This window comes from Blennius ocellaris (genome assembly GCF_963422515.1).
Source record: "Blennius ocellaris genome assembly, contig: SCAFFOLD_80, whole genome shotgun sequence".
NCBI lineage: Eukaryota > Metazoa > Chordata > Actinopteri > Blenniiformes > Blenniidae > Blennius > Blennius ocellaris.
This window is the reverse complement of record NW_027661826.1, coordinates 70,001-86,945: the sequence shown is the minus strand read 5'-3', so window position 1 is coordinate 86,945 and position 16,945 is coordinate 70,001. Positions and strand designations below refer to the sequence as shown.

At 46.9% G+C, this 16,945-nt stretch overlaps 1 protein-coding gene across 1 annotated transcript in view; it reads left to right on the top strand.

Moving 5' to 3' along the window:
• Nucleotides 1-215: 215 nt before the first annotated feature.
• The window catches only part of LOC308148797 (high affinity choline transporter 1-like), a gene marked incomplete at its 5' end in the record, with an annotated part of 19,502 nt that continues 2,772 nt past the window's right edge, over nt 216-16,945 (top strand). The window contains 6 exons of the mRNA XM_080522312.1: nt 216-399; nt 8,541-8,657; nt 11,136-11,291; nt 11,648-11,796; nt 12,526-12,669; nt 12,823-12,976. Of these exons, the coding sequence (XP_080378438.1) occupies nt 216-399; nt 8,541-8,657; nt 11,136-11,291; nt 11,648-11,796; nt 12,526-12,669; nt 12,823-12,976 (904 nt within the window). The remainder of the gene's footprint in view (nt 400-8,540; nt 8,658-11,135; nt 11,292-11,647; nt 11,797-12,525; nt 12,670-12,822; nt 12,977-16,945) is intronic.

Genomic DNA, 16,945 nt, shown 5'->3' with positions numbered 1-16,945 from the left:
CACCATTACATAAGTAAGTTTGATTTTCTCTCCACATCTGTCTAAGCACTACTGCATTGAGCAACATGGTTTTTATCTCTACACGACACAAAACTGGTTTGACCAGACTGATTAGCTCAGACGAGGGAGGATTTGTTCCCTGATCACTTCAATGTTCACCACCAGCAGTCACTTGTTCAGTCAGTCACACCTCAGACAGTCTGCGGTGGTCCATCATGGCCGTCAACGTCCCCGGTGCCGTGGTGATGGCGGTCTTCTACCTGCTGGTCCTCGGGACCGGCGTCTGGGCCTCCTTCAAGTCCAGACGGGAGCAGAAGAAGAGTGCAGCCACTGGGATGGAGATGGCCCTGCTGGGGAACCGAGGCATCGGCTGGCTGGTGGGGATCTTCACCATGACAGGTGAGGATTTCATGACCCACTGAGTAATCAGAGTATCTGGAGGAGATCGAGAAGACTACAGTGTAGTCAGACACCACTCGAGGTAATGACAAGAACATTTGGACCTCCACCCATTCACCTGATCAGTTGGACAATTAAGTGTTCTTTGTTCTGTTTAGTTTTCTGAAGACTGCCAAAATACATTTTAAAAATTCTAATTAAAAAAATTCAGATTTCAAACGACGCCCTGAATTAAAGGTGAGACACATTGTATGAGTTAAATATACATTAGATTACAGATACAACATGCACTTTTCCAGCTAGTTGATCAAATACATAACAATGAGACAAGGGACGTGTTGCACGACTCCTTTACACAATTTAACAATTCTCAGAGTTTTGGTTGGTTTTAAGGGTTGGAGCTCCTCCAGTCTAAATAATAGATGTAAACTCTGCAGGTCAAATAGAAACTGCTCAATGAAGTGATGTTAACAAGCCAGAGAACTTTCTATCCTCCCTGTAAAGTTCCTGAAATGTACAACGTACACTAAAGTATTGAAATTGTAAAGATCATCTGAAATAGTAAACAAATACATCAAGTGTCCAATAAGGAATAAAGAATTGGTGCTTCAGTTCTTCAGTATAAAACTATATTACAAGTTTCAGTCGAATGTCTGTGTATTTTTCAGTTTTAAACAGAAGTGACCATTAATGAAGTATTTCTAGAGCCAATAATATGAAAGTATTTTAGATATCTGTACTTTAATCTTTCCTTCCAATATGATAGTGAGAACAAATATCTACTTTCATGACTTTAAACTGCCTCCTACATCTACATAAGAGCCTGTGACCTTACTGGGTGGAGTTAATGCAAACTGGCTCATGTCCAGGGTGTAATCTATTACTTCTGAAAGTTCTCCACTGTTTGTGATCAGACTTGTTGCTACATGCTTGAGAATTTGTGAACCCACTCATAAATTATGTTGATGTATGATGTTAGTCATGGTGTTATTTGGAACGCAGCAAACTGAACCTGCTTGTGTCTATTTTTAGCACACTTCACAATTCAGTTCAGTTTATGCAATGGTATACAGCTTGTAATACCTTTGCTTAACCCTATGAAGTCATCCACAGGGAAAGGTGGAGCATTTTGGACAAACCCAAAGAGTCGTAGCAGTGAGACGAACGACTGCTTCCTGTGTGTCTCTGTTAAAAAGCCCAGATTAAAATGAGTTGATGTGAATGTGATTCGCTTTGTAAAACGTCTGGAGCCATCAGGTGGTGTTCAGTTCCATGTGTGATGTTGTCTTTGATGTGAAATGTGTAGGTTGTTAGAAACAAGTTAGTAAATAAAGATTAGCATGCAGACCCTGTGTCTGTGTGCGGCAGAGCTAACGTTGGTTTCCAGGTTGATAACTTCTCAGAACATCAGATCTCAGATGGAGAAAGAAACACACCCTGATCCAACACTTGGAAAAAGTGCTAATTATGGCTGAACGGAAACTATTGACAAAGTGAGCAGATGAGCAGCGGCACAAGGACCTGCTAAACGACACGATTAAACACTATAATTCAATAAAACATGGCCTTTTCAGCAAGAGACAAAGACTGCCATCTGCTCTCTTCCAGAAATGTTTAGTGTGAGTTATAACGGGGTTCTACCGGAGGAACGTCGTTCCTCTGAGGCCACGAGTGTCTGAAGTAAAGTCTGACGGCTTTGATGCTCTATAATCTAGTGTTAGAGGAGGAGGATGCTCTATAATCTGATGTTAGGGGAGGAAGATGCTCTATAATCTGATGTTAGGGGAGTGAGATGCTCTATAATCTGATGTTAGAGGAGGAAGATGCTCTATAATCTGATGTTAGAGGAGGAAGATGCTCTATAATCTAGATGTTAGAGGAGGAAGATGCTCTATAATCTAGTGTCAGAGGAGGAAGATGCTCTATAATCTGGTGTCAGGGGAGGAAGATGCTCTATAATCTGATGTTCGAGGAGGAAGATGCTCTACAATCTGATGTTCGAGGAGGAAGATGCTCTACAATCTGATGTTAGGGGATTGAGATGCTCTATAATCTGATGTTAGAGGAGGAGGATGCTCTATAATCTGGTGTCAGAGGAGGAAGATGCTCTATAATCTAGTGTTAGAGGAGGAAGATGCTCTATAATCTGGTGTCAGATGAGGACGATGCTCTATAATCTGATGTTAGGGGAGTGAGATGCTCTATAATCTGATGTTAGAGGAGGAAGATGCTCTATAATCTGGTGTCAGAGGAGGAAGATGCTCTATAATCTGGTGTCAGAGGAGGAAGATGCTCTACAATCTGATGTCAGAGGAGGAAGATGCTCTATAATCTGATGTTAGAGGAGGAAGATGCTCTACAATCTGGTGTCAGAGGAGGAAGATGCTCTATAATCTGATGTTCGAGGAGGAAGATGCTCTACAATCTGATGTTAGGGGAGTGAGATGCTCTATAATCTGATGTTAGAGGAGGAAGATGCTCTATAATCTGGTGTCAGAGGAGGCAGATGCTCTACAATCTGATGTCAGAGGAGGAATATGCTCTATAATCTGGTTTCAGAGGAGGAAGATGCTCTATAATCTGGTGTCAGAGGAGGAAGATGCTCTATAATCTGATGTTAGAGGAGGAAGATGCTCTATAATCTGATGTTAGAGGAGGAAGATGCTCTACAATCTGGTGTCAGAGGAGGAAGATGCTCTATAATCTGATGTTCGAGGAGGAAGATGCTCTACAATCTGGTGTCAGAGGAGGAAGATGCTCTATAATCTGATGTTAGAGGAGGAGGATGCTCTACAATCTGGTGTCAGAGGAGGAAGATGCTCTATAATCTGCTTTAGCTGAAGTCAGAATACATTAAAGGACCCATATTATCCTAAATCGACTTTTCTGTGCTTTAAACATCATAAAAGCCATGTTCCATAGACTCCCTCACAATTTTGCACTACAAACACTTTACACTTTACATTTCTGCTCTTGTATATGTATATATTTTACGCTCTATATATTTTTATTACTGGCTTACCGGGACCTGAGTCCAAATTTCGTATCATTTCCTTTTGATATGACAATAAAAAATCCTTGAATCCTTGAATCCTTGAATCCTTGAAAAGTGCTATTTGGGGTTCTTAAACATCCCAAAGTGTTTTTTTCATTGATTCCCTCAAGCTTGAGTTCACAGTGATCTTTTGCTGTTCTAACTGGTGGGGGGGCTCAACACCTTGATTCTATTTGATGACGCGGCACCACCTTGCTGACATCACAGAGCTGGAGAAGCCCCGCCTCCAGGAAGATTGACATGCGGAGAAACCAAAACAAGACACGCCCAAATCTCAGTCTATGCTGCTTCACATTGAACGGCTGTTTTTGTTGCTGCTGATAACTGTTTTCACCTTCATGTCCACTTGGACAAAATGTGTTTTTGAGTGCAAGTATGTTTCCACACTATTTGTCTTGACGGAAGAAGAAGCACAGCAAGTCTGCTTTAGCTGAAGTCAGAGTACATTAAAGTAACAGGACATTATCTAGTGTTTCCAGTACCTGTTGAACTTCACCAATGTACTGAAAGCAGTTTGTTTGTTAGCAGTTACTGTGAATAGGCCTCTGTCCTGCCAATCATTTTATTACTGTGTGGTGTGCACCTGAGGGGGAGGTTCTCCCAAGCAGAATGGAGTGGGTGTGTCGGTCACGTGGTGTGGTGTTGATAGTGGGAGGGGTTATAAGGGGAAGTGCGGTGACACTGGGGGTTGGTTATCTGACAGGTGAACTGTCAGACGGTTGGAGAAAATAAAGGAAAAGCAACTCGACTCCTTCGTCCGTCACCTCATTCTCCGCCTCCACATTGGTGACCCTGACAAACGAACATGTCAACCGGAGCCAGCAGCAGTACAATCCCCGGCGGCGCGGCGGCCAGTGCGCCCGTGGTGTACGCCGGAGTTTTGGCCACATCATCCGGAACCATGGTTCCAGCACATCGAGGCACAGTTCCACCTCCGGGGAGTCACGGCCGACGACACCAAGTATTACCACGCCGTCGCAGCTCTGGACTCTTCCACCACCCGCCGAGTGATGGGGCTGCTCCGGGACCCACCGGTGCAAGGAAAGTACTCCGCCCTCAAGACTCTGCTCCTGCGGCTGTTCCAGATTTCCGACGCTGAGCGAGCCGAGCGTCTCCTGTCTCTCAACGGCTTGGGAGACGGTAAACCAACGGAGCTGATGGAGAACATGTTGGCGCTGCGGGGATCGGGGGACGCGGAGTTCCTGTTTATCCACCTGTTTCTGCGTCAACTCCCAGCTCCGGTCCGCACGGCACTGGCGAGTTCTCCACTCGTGCACACAAAGGACTATCGGGGGCTGGCGGAAGAGGCAGACAAGCTCCTGCTCGCATCACGGCAGTACGGGGTGCATGCAGTCCTGCCGGAGCCACCGGAACACCGGCCGGAGGAGGAAGCGCAGTTTGCAGTCGGGACGATTACGGATCGGCGCAGGAATGACAACCAGCTGTGTTTTTTTCACCGGCGGTTCGGGAGCAGAGCCAAGCGCTGCACGGCGCCCTGCTCCTTCTCTGTGCAGGGAAACGCCAGACCCGGCACTCGTTAGCAGCCATGAGCGCCGGGGACATCGGAACGCTGCTCTTCATTAAAGACTCTGTATCCGGGAGGCGCTTCCTCGTGGATACCGGGGCCCAGCGGAGCATCATTCCCGCCTCCTTCACCGACGTCGAGAGCGGCGGTAAAGGGCCGCCTCTGGATGCTGCTAACGGGACTTCCATCCGCACATTTGGCACCAGGTTCGTGAATGTGTGTTTTAATGGCCGTCAGTTCGGATGGGATTTTGTGATGGCTGCTGTGTCCGTGCCCATCCTGGGAGCAGATTTTTTGTGTGCGCATGGACTCTTAGTGGACATGGTGAATCGCCGCCTGGTGGACGCCGTCTCATTCTCCTCCTTCTCCTGCACTTTGGGGAAAGGAGAGGTGGTGTCCCTTGCTAATATCTTGGCTTCGGGGGATGTGTACCAGCGGCTCCTGGCAGAGTTTCCTGAACTGACAGTCCCCACGTTTTCAGCAGCCGTAGTCAAACACGGAGTGGAACATTATATCCCCACGGCTGGGCCGCCGGTGTTTGCTCGCCCCCGCCGACTGGATCGGCAAAGCTGGCGATTGCTAAGGAGGAGTTTGCCACTATGGAGAGACTGGGTATCGTGCGACGCTCTGACAGCCCGTGGGCATCCCCATTGCATATGGTCCCAAAATCTGATGGGAGTTGGAGGCCTTGTGGGGATTTTCGACGCCTTAATACGGTCACGGCACATGATCGGTACCCTGTTCCGCACATCCAAGACTTTTCTGTCCACCTGGCAGGGAAGGTAATATTTTCCAAGGTGGATCTGGTGAGAGGCTACCACCAGGTGCCAGTCCACCCGCAGGATGTAGCTAAAACTGCAGTGATCACACCTTTTGGACTATTCGAGTTTCTGCGGATGCCATTTGGTCTGAAAGGTGCAGCACAATCTTTCCAGCGCTTGATGGACTCCGTGTTAAGGGGCATACCTTTCCTCTTCATCTACCTGGATGACATCCTGGTGGCCAGCGCCTCGCCCGCGGAGCACCTGCTACACCTGCTTCAGCTTTTTGAAAGACTGCAGGAGCATGGACTGATCGTGAACCCAGCTAAGTGTTGTTTTGGACTCTCAGAGATTGAGTTTCTGGGCCACCATGTGTCAGCACTGGGAGTGGTGCCCTTACCGGCTAAGGTGAAAGCAATCACTGCTTTTCCGCGCCCAAAGACCATCAGGGCACTGCAAGAGTTCCTGGGCATGGTGAACTTTTACAACCGCTTCATCAGACATGCAGCTCAACTGATGCAGCCTCTCTATGAAGCCCTGAGGGGCGGAAAGGCCAAGCAGGACGTGAACTGGTCCGCAGAGAGGATCCTGGCTTTCGAAAAGGCCAAGGCTGCGCTCTCCAACACCGCCATGCTGGCCCACCCATCTCCCACGGCACCGGTAGCGCTCACCACCGATGCCTCGGACTACGCAGTGGGGGCAGTATGTGAACAATGGGGGGCTGGAGCCTGGCAGCCTCTGGCGTTTTTCAGCAAACAACTGCGCGACAATGAGAGGAAGTACAGCACGTTGGACAGAGAACTTTTGGCTCTTTTCCTCGCTGTCCGCCATTTTAGGTTCCTGTTGGAAGGTCGGCGGTTTACTGCCTTTGTGGACCACAAGCCCCTCACCTTCGCCATGTCCAAGACCTCGGAGCCATGGTCTGGGCGGCAGCAGCGCCACCTTTCCGCCATTTCAGAGTTCACCACAGACATTCAGCACGTGGCTGGAAAAAGCAATGCTGTGGCCGACTGCCTCTCTCGAGCACACGTGGACTGCACCTTGGGGTGGACTACACTGCCATGGCCAGCGACCAGCAGGCAGACTGGACTCTGTGCACCTTGGGGTGGACTACACTGCCATGGCCAGCGACCAGCAGGCAGACTCTGACATCCAGGCCTTCAGGACCGCCGCCACAGGTCTACAGCTGCAGGATTTGCTGTTCCACGACGATGGTGCCACACTCCTCTGCGACGTGTCTACAGGTCAGCCCCGCCCCATGGTACCTGCTGGCTGGAGACGGCAGGTTTTTGATGCTGTTCATGCCCTATCGCATCCAGGCGTGAGAGCATCAGTGAAGCTGGTGGAGGCAAAGTTTGTCTGGCCGGACCTCAAGAAGGACGTCAGGAGCTGGGCAGCCTCCTGTGTGGCGTGTCAGCGGTCCAAGGTACAGCGTCACACCAAAGCCCCCCTAGAGCCGTTCCTGGTCCCGGAACGGAGGTTTGACCATGTGCATCTGGACTTGGTGGGTCCGCTGCCTCCCTCCCAAGGCTTTACGCACCTCCTCACCATGGTGGACAGGACCACCAGGTGGCCAGAGGTGGTCCCGCTGGCTTCAACGACATCGGCAGAGGTGGCTCGTGCTTTCATAGCCACCTGGGTGGCACGGTTCGGCACGCCATTGGACGTCACTTCGGACAGAGGCTCCCAGTTCACCTCCGAGCTGTGGACAGAGGTGGCTAAAGGCCTGGGAGTGCAGCTGCATCGGACAACGGCATTCAACCCACAGGCCAATGGACTGTGTGAGCGTTTCCATCGCACAATGAAGGCCGCGCTCCGAGCCACTCTCACAGACAGCAACTGGGTTGACCGACTGCCGTGGGTCATGTTGGGCCTGCGTTCGGCTCCGAAGGAAGATCTCCAGTCATCATCTGCGGAGCTGGTGTTGGGGCAGCCACTACGGGTCCCCGGGGAGTTCCTGCCACAGCCATCGGAACCCTGGGGGGTCACAGCAGGACGACCAAGGTTCAACGGGGCAGTCCACACCTTCGACCCGGTCCCAGTTCATCACTGCCTTCCCCGGTCATACGTCCCAAAAAACCTGATGGCAGCAAAATATGTCTTTATCAGGCATGACGCTCACCGTTCCCCACTTCAGCCACCATACGACGGCCCCTTTCATGTCCTGGAGGCAGGGACAAAGAACTTTGTGGTGGACATGGGGGGTAAACGGGTCCGGGTTTCACTGGACCGCCTGAAGGTGGAAGTGGCACAGCCCCCAAGACGTGGGCTCCCCCCCAAGTCGTCAGCTGCCACAGCGCCTGCACCTGCAGTGACCCCGGTGCCGGTACCTGCACCTCCTCCTGTGGTGGTGCAACGCAGCCGATATGGTCGGCTGTGCAGACCACCCAAGTGGGACTAAAAAAAAAAATAATAATAATAATTTCTTTTTTGTAAAACTTGTAATACCATTCTGATTGTTCGGGGGGGGCCTGTGTGGTGTGCACCTGAGGGGGAGGTTCTCCCAAGCAGAATGGAGTGGGTGTGTCGGTCACGTGGTGTGGTGTTGATAGTGGGAGGAGTTATAAGGGGAAGTGCGGTGACACTGGGGGTTGGTTATCTGACAGGTGAACTGTCAGACGGTTGGAGAAAATAAAGGAAAAGCAACTCGACTCCTTCGTCCGTCTCCTCTTTCTCCGCCTCCACAACTGATACTTTTTATCCCTCAACCCTGGATAGAGGAACATTGGAAGCTGGTGAGAATTTAGTCGTTTGGCTGTTATTTGTTCAGTGATTCTGTGTTTTGTGATCCATCTCTCAGCCACGTGGGTCGGAGGAGGTCTGATTGTTGGCACTGTGGAGATGATGTACACACCGTCAATGGGACTGATCTGGACACTCATCTTGTTCACTGCAGACAGTTTGGGGTTCATTGTTGGTAAGAGTTACAGTCATATCTGCCAGGCTACTGCTCATCTGGATTTGAGAAACACTCAAAACAGAAGAGAATTGAAGAGTTCTTCAAACACACCATGATAAACAAGGAACATTTTCTGCTCAGATGTTGGTTTGTGTTTCTGCAAAGAAATCAATTTCTTTGAAACGGTCAATATGATCAAACTATCTGTGAGCATCACAGACAGACATGAGCTGGCATCTCCAGAGCATCAGACCAGTTAAAACCCCCCCCAGAAACCAGCATCTGGCCAATATAGCAATAGAGTAGGACCTCTGAGGAGCGACCTGGTAAGAGCAACACCCTTTACTGGGTCACACCTCACTGAGCATCAACACATATTGAACTGTTAACACACCTTAATGAGGACAACCTGCTGAACGCAGACAAAGGCCTGGTTTTGCTGGAAGATTTCAAGCTTAACGACATTGAAATGACCAAAATACTTGGGCTGGACCAGATTATTAGAATATTCAGGTCAGAGGTGATACAGGCTTGCCTCCATTCTGTGCTCCTGCTTCACTTCCTTAATGTTCCATAACGTAAAGTAACGATCCAGAAAATCCCCGCCGAGGGGCGGAGCCTAGTGCACAGCCTGGATGATGATTTTGATGTCACGCATACTTAAGTTGAACTTTCCCTTTCCAGTAAAGAGCATCAGGCCCGTTGGCCAAAACCATCAAGAGGCTCTATCTGGTCCCACCAAGCAAGGAGCTTATAGAGGATTTATACTAGTATACTAGTACATTTAAAGGTTATTATAGTAATATTTTACCAGTCTGGTCACTCAGGGTGAAACTATATATATTTTTTAATGGTCCCACAATTTGTCCTCATGACCCGTCTCTCCAAAGAGAGGACACCTGTCTTCAGGGGACACTTGCCCTTGAATTGTGGGGCATCCCTACATCACAGGTTTACTGGAGATTATATAGTAACATCAAAATTATATCTTGAACACTTTAATTCTTATATTAACTAATACATGTTTTCTTGTTCCATGTCCCATGAACAATGTTCCATTGGAGTGGGGAAGATGGAGCGTGAGACCGACAGGCCGATCGGTGTAGCATCTGCAGTTATGTGGTCGTTGTATCGCTCCACTGCGGCTCCTCGAGCCTTGTCCCACTGCAGTCCATCCCGGAGCGGGACGTAATGAGGCAAAGCCACCCAGAGCGCAGTCCCGCTACAAAGAGTGGTAAAATGTAGGGTCGTGAACGACGCACTGATGTAACGTCATCACGCAACAATAATGGCATGAAGAAGGTAGAATTGCGGCTGCAGGTCATGACAGCGACTCAACTGGTATCTGAAGCTGGGAGCTTCCTGTACCTTTCACAGTAAAACCCGACAGTTCCAGGAGGTTCATTGCAGACTTGTTGAGAGTGACGGAACATTCTAGTGAATTACACAACAACTACAGGACGTTAAAGACACACCATCACACTCATGGTTCTAACAATCCAGATCTCACACATTTATCTTCCATTTTAATAATGTGTAGCAATAAAGGAGCTGAGAGCTGCATTGCATCATGGGAGTTTCTGTTTGTCGTGTTTTAAATGTAATTATTGGGGGTTATGTTATGTTGGAGTGTTGGTAATAATTGTGTTTTGTTGTATTTTTGTTGCTTAGTTCATGTAGTTTAGTTTCATTAGTTGTAAGTTGTCAACCAGCAGTGAAGGAGGTTTTGTGTGTCCTGTCCTCCTGGCATGGTCTTCCAGTGGAGTGTCAAAATAAAAAGCATGCGGCTCTTTGGGTGTCGTGAGCAGAGTGAGACGGGTCCAATTGCCTCTTTGAGCATTAAAGGTTGCCGACCCCTGTGTTGTACCAACCCACAAGAACATTTTCTTCTTATTGTGAAAACAATACCTGGAAATAAAAATATTTCTGATTCTGAGCAAGACTCAAAAAGCATCAAAACAACTTAAACCAGCAAAACCAGAATCAGACCAGTAAAAACCATCAGAAAGAAGAAGAAAACCATCAACCCAGCATCAGACCAGTACAAACTGGAATTAGACAAGAACAAACCAACATCAAACAACCAACACCAGAGAAACACAATCCAGTTCGATCTAGTTGGTTCTTGAATGCTGTTGTTAAAGTGGGTTTGTCTTGGAATTGAGCGTTGAGCAGTCCTCATTTTTCAATATATTGAGAAATACATGCTTCCGTTAGTGATTTTTCCAGCCACCATAATCTGTCCAATACATAAAACTCAGAAACATAAATGAATAGAGTGTTGTGGATGTCTATGATGTGTATTGGAATCAGAGTACTCAATGTTGAAATGTTATTTTATCAGCGTAAACATTGGAAACCAAACCTTCATTTATTAAAAACAGATGCCAAAAAATGGCTGACAAGTTATTACATAATTGTTCATCAGTGTTTGATCTCTAATCTTCAAAAACACTGTATACTTTTTGTCTCCTTCTGTTGCACTTTTCTCCTCAGGTGGTTTGTTCTTTGCGAAGCCGATGAGAGACATGAAATGTGTCACCATGATGGATCCGTTTCACTTGAAATATGGAAAAATCGCTGCAGCTGGACTGAGTCTGCTTTCACTTATGGTGGATGTGACCTGGGTACCAGCAACACTGATTGGACTTGGTAAAAATCCATTCTCCTGGGACTTGGTAGTTTTATTTTGACAGTCACCTTGATAACAATCAGACTTGGTGGTCTGTCCACTAGAATGTTCTCCCAGTGTTAATGTTTAGAGCTCTTTGTTCTCTGCACCGAGTGGCCCACCATGAAAACTACATCATTTCTGCAGCACGTTTCTGCCGTTTCCATGGAAACAAACAGTGTTTTCAGAATGTTGCAGTGTAAACGTGAAACCTTTCTGAAACCAAAACACTGAGTTTTCACTTGAAACGTGGTGGTGTAAACGAGGCTTTATCCCGGCGTTACTGTGATGCTCATTGGCTGCTGTGCTGTGGACCAATCCTGACGGTGTCTGACAGGAGGAACCATGAGTGTGGTCCTGGATGTGTCCTTCTCCGTCTGCATCTGGATCTCTGCTGCCGTGGCCGTGGTCTACACCCTGCTGGGAGGCCTCTACTCCGTGGCCTACACTGATGTCATACAGCTCGTCCTCATCTTCATCAGCTTGGTAAAGGCTGCTGGAGTGTGTGTGTGTGTGTGTGTGTGTGTGTGTGTGTGTGTGTGTGTGTGTGTGTGTGTGTGTGTGTGTGTGTGTGTGTGTGTGTGTGTGTGGTGTCATTACAGCACCCACTAGTGGCCAAACATATAAACTACATCTTCTTCAGTGTCTCTGCTATTTTTATAGGAAGGGCCATCGTTTTCTAAAATGATGGCCTTTCAAAAAGGTTTTTTCAAAGTGGTTGAAAATTTTATTATGAAAGGCCCTCGCCTAGCTAACCATGTAATATCCATTTGGAAGGTTTTACTAAATGAGGACTATTAATTTGAAGGACTTTGGAGCTTTTATTTTGATACCAAGCACATGCAGGTGAACTGGCCAAAGTTGAATTGAGATCTCGTTGCTCAATATTGTAAATTACAGAACAATGTTCTCCCAAGGTGCAGTTACAGTGACATCATCGAGATGGAGGGAGCATGGTGAAGAGGTCAAATGTGGCTTTATTTAGGCGGAAGAGGAAGAAGAGGAGGAAAGAAAGGAACGACAAATCATTCAGTGTCCTTGCCCCCTGGCAAGGCTGGTGGAAGGGTTAGGGTTAGGGTTAGGGTTAGGGTTAACCCAAACCCTAACCCTAACAACTAAAGTATATTTCTATATAATCTGATCCGGTTCAAGGAGGGCTAGAAAGAAAACCTCACAGGCTCTGTGTATTTATTGTTCCTTGTCTTTTTCCTACAGGTTGTCTGTGTTCCCTTCGTCATGATGAACCCTCACACCGTGAACATCAGCCAGACTCTGCTGAACAACTCTTTACACTCTCCATGGATCGGCACACCAGACGTTAGAAAGACATGGTTACTGATTGATGAGTTCTGCTCCTTGGTAAGATGAGGCAACAACATCAAGTAATATATCTCCTACAATCTCACTGCACGAGGACAGCTCATGTCATTTGTGTTTCTGACACTTCAAAACTAAATTCAGGGAAGAAAATCAGCAGATTTAATTTGTAATTTACTGCATTTTGTTTTGAAGGCACTGGGCAGTCTGGGATATCAGGCCATCCACCAGAGAATCTTGTCATCTTCTTCTACTGCGACGGCCAAGCTCACATGCTTTGTTGCTGCTTTCATCTTTCTTGTATTTATGATTCCTCTCGTACTGCTCGGGGCGGCCGTGTCGTCTACAGGTAATCAACAGCTTCACCTACTGCAGTCAATTGTGAAAAATGGTTTCTGTGTTATGGTCAAGTAAAATCTAATGTCATTTTGAAAAATTGTCCCTCTGGAGGCTCCTGCTGAGGCAGAAGATCAAAGTGTTTCCTGGTTTCTTTAAAGGGCTGTGAGATTGAGCCTGGTCCTATAGATCAGTCAGTCGTCTGATGGCATGGGACCACCTTCGATAGTTCCGATTCAGAGACAAGGTTCTAGGTGGAGCGGCATTGAGAAAATAAGGAGGGACAGAGTGTCCATCTGCATAAACACCCTGGAGGATGTAAATAAACCAGTCTACCGGCTGTCTGGGAGAGTTAACATGTTGATAATTGTTTTCAGGCTGAGCAGTTTGTTTCGGCCTTGAGTCCTCAGTCTCTCTGCAGTGAATCCATTATATCCGAATGTCATGGCCCTTATAGCTTCCAGCCCAATTGTCTACTTCTTCAAGTTGGACTCCATCCAGCGGAGATGTTCAACAGTCACACCCTGCTTAATTTTGAGTTCATTTATCATGAGTCTGAGTGTAAGAGCTCTGCACAGTCCATCAGTGATGGCTGGCAGCCTTCCCAGAACAGCTGCCAGTGTCATGCTGAACTTTGCCATCGATCAGGAAACTGCCGGCTCCAATCAGCAGTATACTTGTTATTATAAGTCCAATTATGTAGACGTCTTCCACATCCTCGCTGGAAAGGATGGAGAGACACACGATTCACCAACTGCTTCAGGAGTCCAACATGTATCCAGCAGCAAACGTTCTGTATGGACAGACAGGCTCTCCTCTGCACATTCTGTTTGTCAAATAAAGTTGGTCAATTGCATTGAGAGACCAAATGATCAATTCTATCATGTCGGTTTAGTTAGAGCAGTGTTTTTTAACCACTGTGCCGCACACTGGTGTTCCACGAGATATAGTCAGGTGTTCCGTGGGAAATTATCCAATTTCACAGTTTTTCTAAAAAAAACATTTGTGTGTAGAGTAATCTAGTATAAATACTGTGGCGAGCGCCGCAGAAGAATTGTTCTGCATCGAGATTTTTTTCTACCAGCTGATCACCAGAGGCTTTTATTTTGACATGAACGCCCGCAAACGGAACTTCATAACAGGATGACACTCCACACAACACATTCCTCACTCATGGTTGCACACCAACATCCAACAAACCAAACTAGACGAAATAATGAACTATCTGAACCGAGGAACAAAAACACAACACAAGCACAAATCAACACACACAACAACCCCAACAATAACACTCAATAACTTTCGGCAACACATAACCTGAACTCCCATCATGCCCTGCAGCGACCAACTCCGTGATGCCACAATACTCACAACACGTTGCCGGTGAAATGAAACTTAACAGACGTCAGTGTGGTTCATCTCCACCTCCTGCTACCATCTTGTATCAAAGTACTGTGTCAGTGACAGTGATGGAGAAGTTTTTGAAAAGGAAGAATGTTACCAGGATCTCAGCTCTTCATCCATCAGGTCCAGGTTTCACACTGAGGGAGTCAAAATTAAAAAAAGAAATTGGGAAATACTTTTTTCTGTATTCATTTGATTCCTGTTGATAACGCATTGATGAGAATGGCTTTATATTGTTAATAGCTACAGAGTTTCACATTTTAACATTTTGGGGTGGTGGTGTGACTCCAGATTTTACCAAAGAAAAAAGTGTGTCTTGGCTCAAAAAAGGTTGAAAACCACTGGGCTAGAGATGTCGGGAGATGCTCCTACTAGATTCTGACAAATACAAGACAAGACGTAGCAAGAAGGGCAGATAAGGGAGGGAGGGAGAGAAAAGCGTCCGTCTTCATGATCAGCAGTTTCCGTCAAGCATTGACAAAGCAGCCATCTACAACTCATCAGTAATGAATTCATACACATATATAATGATGTTGTCTGCATAGAGACTCGTTTACAAATCCTTCTCTGTGCAAGTGAGTAAAGTCTCCCATGTTATGGCTTCTAATATCGACTCTGGAAGAGGTCGTCACCCTGCAGCTTCAAGGACATCTCGATCCCAACAACGTCCTCAGACATTTCAATCAGGTTTGAGGCCCTCTCACAGCACAAAGACTGCTCTGACAGAGTTTAGATAGATTGATAGAGTTTTATTGTCTAACCCAAGGGTGTCAGAAATGTGTCTTTTGACAGGGCTCAAAAAATGCTTTACATGCACACACATAAAGGTCATTAAGAACAGAACAGCAATACTTGTAAAACTAGTATTAAAGGACAGTATACAACAACATTATTACTTAAATTCACTGAGAAGGGAACGGGCCGGCTGCAAGTTGTTCAGTTCTTGGAATTAGGTTTCCTCTGCTGTTGAGGGCCGTGACTTCAGATGGAATGAATGATTTTTTGTATATTGTTTTTCTGGCCAGTGGGACTTTGTATCTTCTGCCTGAGGGGAGGAGGGTGAAGGAGTGATGGAAGGGATGGGAGGGTTCCTCTGTGATCAGGATGGCTTCCCTGATCACAGAGTGTTCATACAGGTGGGACAGTGGAGTTTGTGCTGAGACAGTTATTTTGCTGGCTTGGGCGGTGATGCGGGATAGTTTTATTTTCTGTTTGCTGGTGAGGAAGTTGTACCAAGATGGGATATTGAAGGTGATAATGGATTCTATGAGTGACCGGTAAACCATTATTAGAATCTTCTTACTGATGTTGAAGTGCCTTAGTTTCCTGAGAAGATGGAGGCGCTGGAGCGCTTTACTGTAAATGGTGTCGGAGTGTGTTTGGAAGGACAGGCGGGTGTCTATCTGTGTCCCAAGATACTTAAAACAGTCCACCTGTTCAACCTGTTCTCCCAGGATGATCAGGGGTTTCAAAAGCTGAGGTGTAACTGCTGCTCTGTCCCTGCCCACACAGCACGGCTCCTTTGTCTTTTGGATATTAAGATCCAGTGATTTCCCCCTGAAGGTTGTGGCCAGGTCATTGACTGCCAGTTAGTACTGGATGGGAGCCTCCATACTGTCCATGTGGGCCACCAGGGCCAAGTCATCGGCATATTTAAAAAGACTCATTCCCTCCCTGCTACAGGTGAGGTTGTTCGTGTAGGCAGATAACAGAATGGGGGATAAAGCACAGCCCTATGTTTAAAACCCGTCTACTGGATTTAAAGCCATTTAAAAGCACCTGCTGTGGTTTTGCCACGAGGAAGTCTTGTATCCATAAAATCCCAGTTGGGTGGATCTGTAGGTTCATGAGGCAGTGCAGCAGAGTGTCAGTGTTTACGGTGTTAACAGCCGAGAAGAAATCCATAAATAAAATCTGAGTAAGTGGTTGTGCAGAGTCCGTGTTTTCCGCAACTGTATCTAAAAGAGTCAGGCTTGCATCTTCCACACCTCGTTTTGTGCTGTAAGCAAACTGGAGAGGATCCAGTTAGTCGGACAACATGTGTGACATTAAGTCACACACCACTCTCTCCATGCATTTGCACAGGACTGATTTGAGGGCCACAGGCCTGAAGTCTTTGGTGTCCTTAGCCCGTGCCTTTTTGGGGATGGGGATGCTTAAAGACTCCTTTCACAGGTTGAGAGCACAGCCAGAGTCCAAAAGGTGCTGGAACAGTCTGGTGATGACTGGTCCCAACTGTAGAGCACAGTCCCTCAGCCTCCTGCCCCTGAGCCTGTCAGGACCAGAAGCTTTGTGAGGGTTTACCCTCAGTAAGCTGCTTGTTCAGAAGCTGCTCATCTACAGTGATGGCTTCGTCGTCAATCTGACAGTTCAACTAAAGTGTTGTGACGTTGTTTTGGTTGAACCTACTGAAGAAGATGTTTAGACTGAAGATGTTTAGTTCTTCTGCAAATGAGGCAGGGTCTTTGCAACCAGCTGCAGTTGGTTTGGTGGCACAGCCCATCATGATATTTAGTCCCTGCCATACCTCCCTCACATTCTCACATGTCAATTTATCCTCTACTTTTTTCCTGTAGTT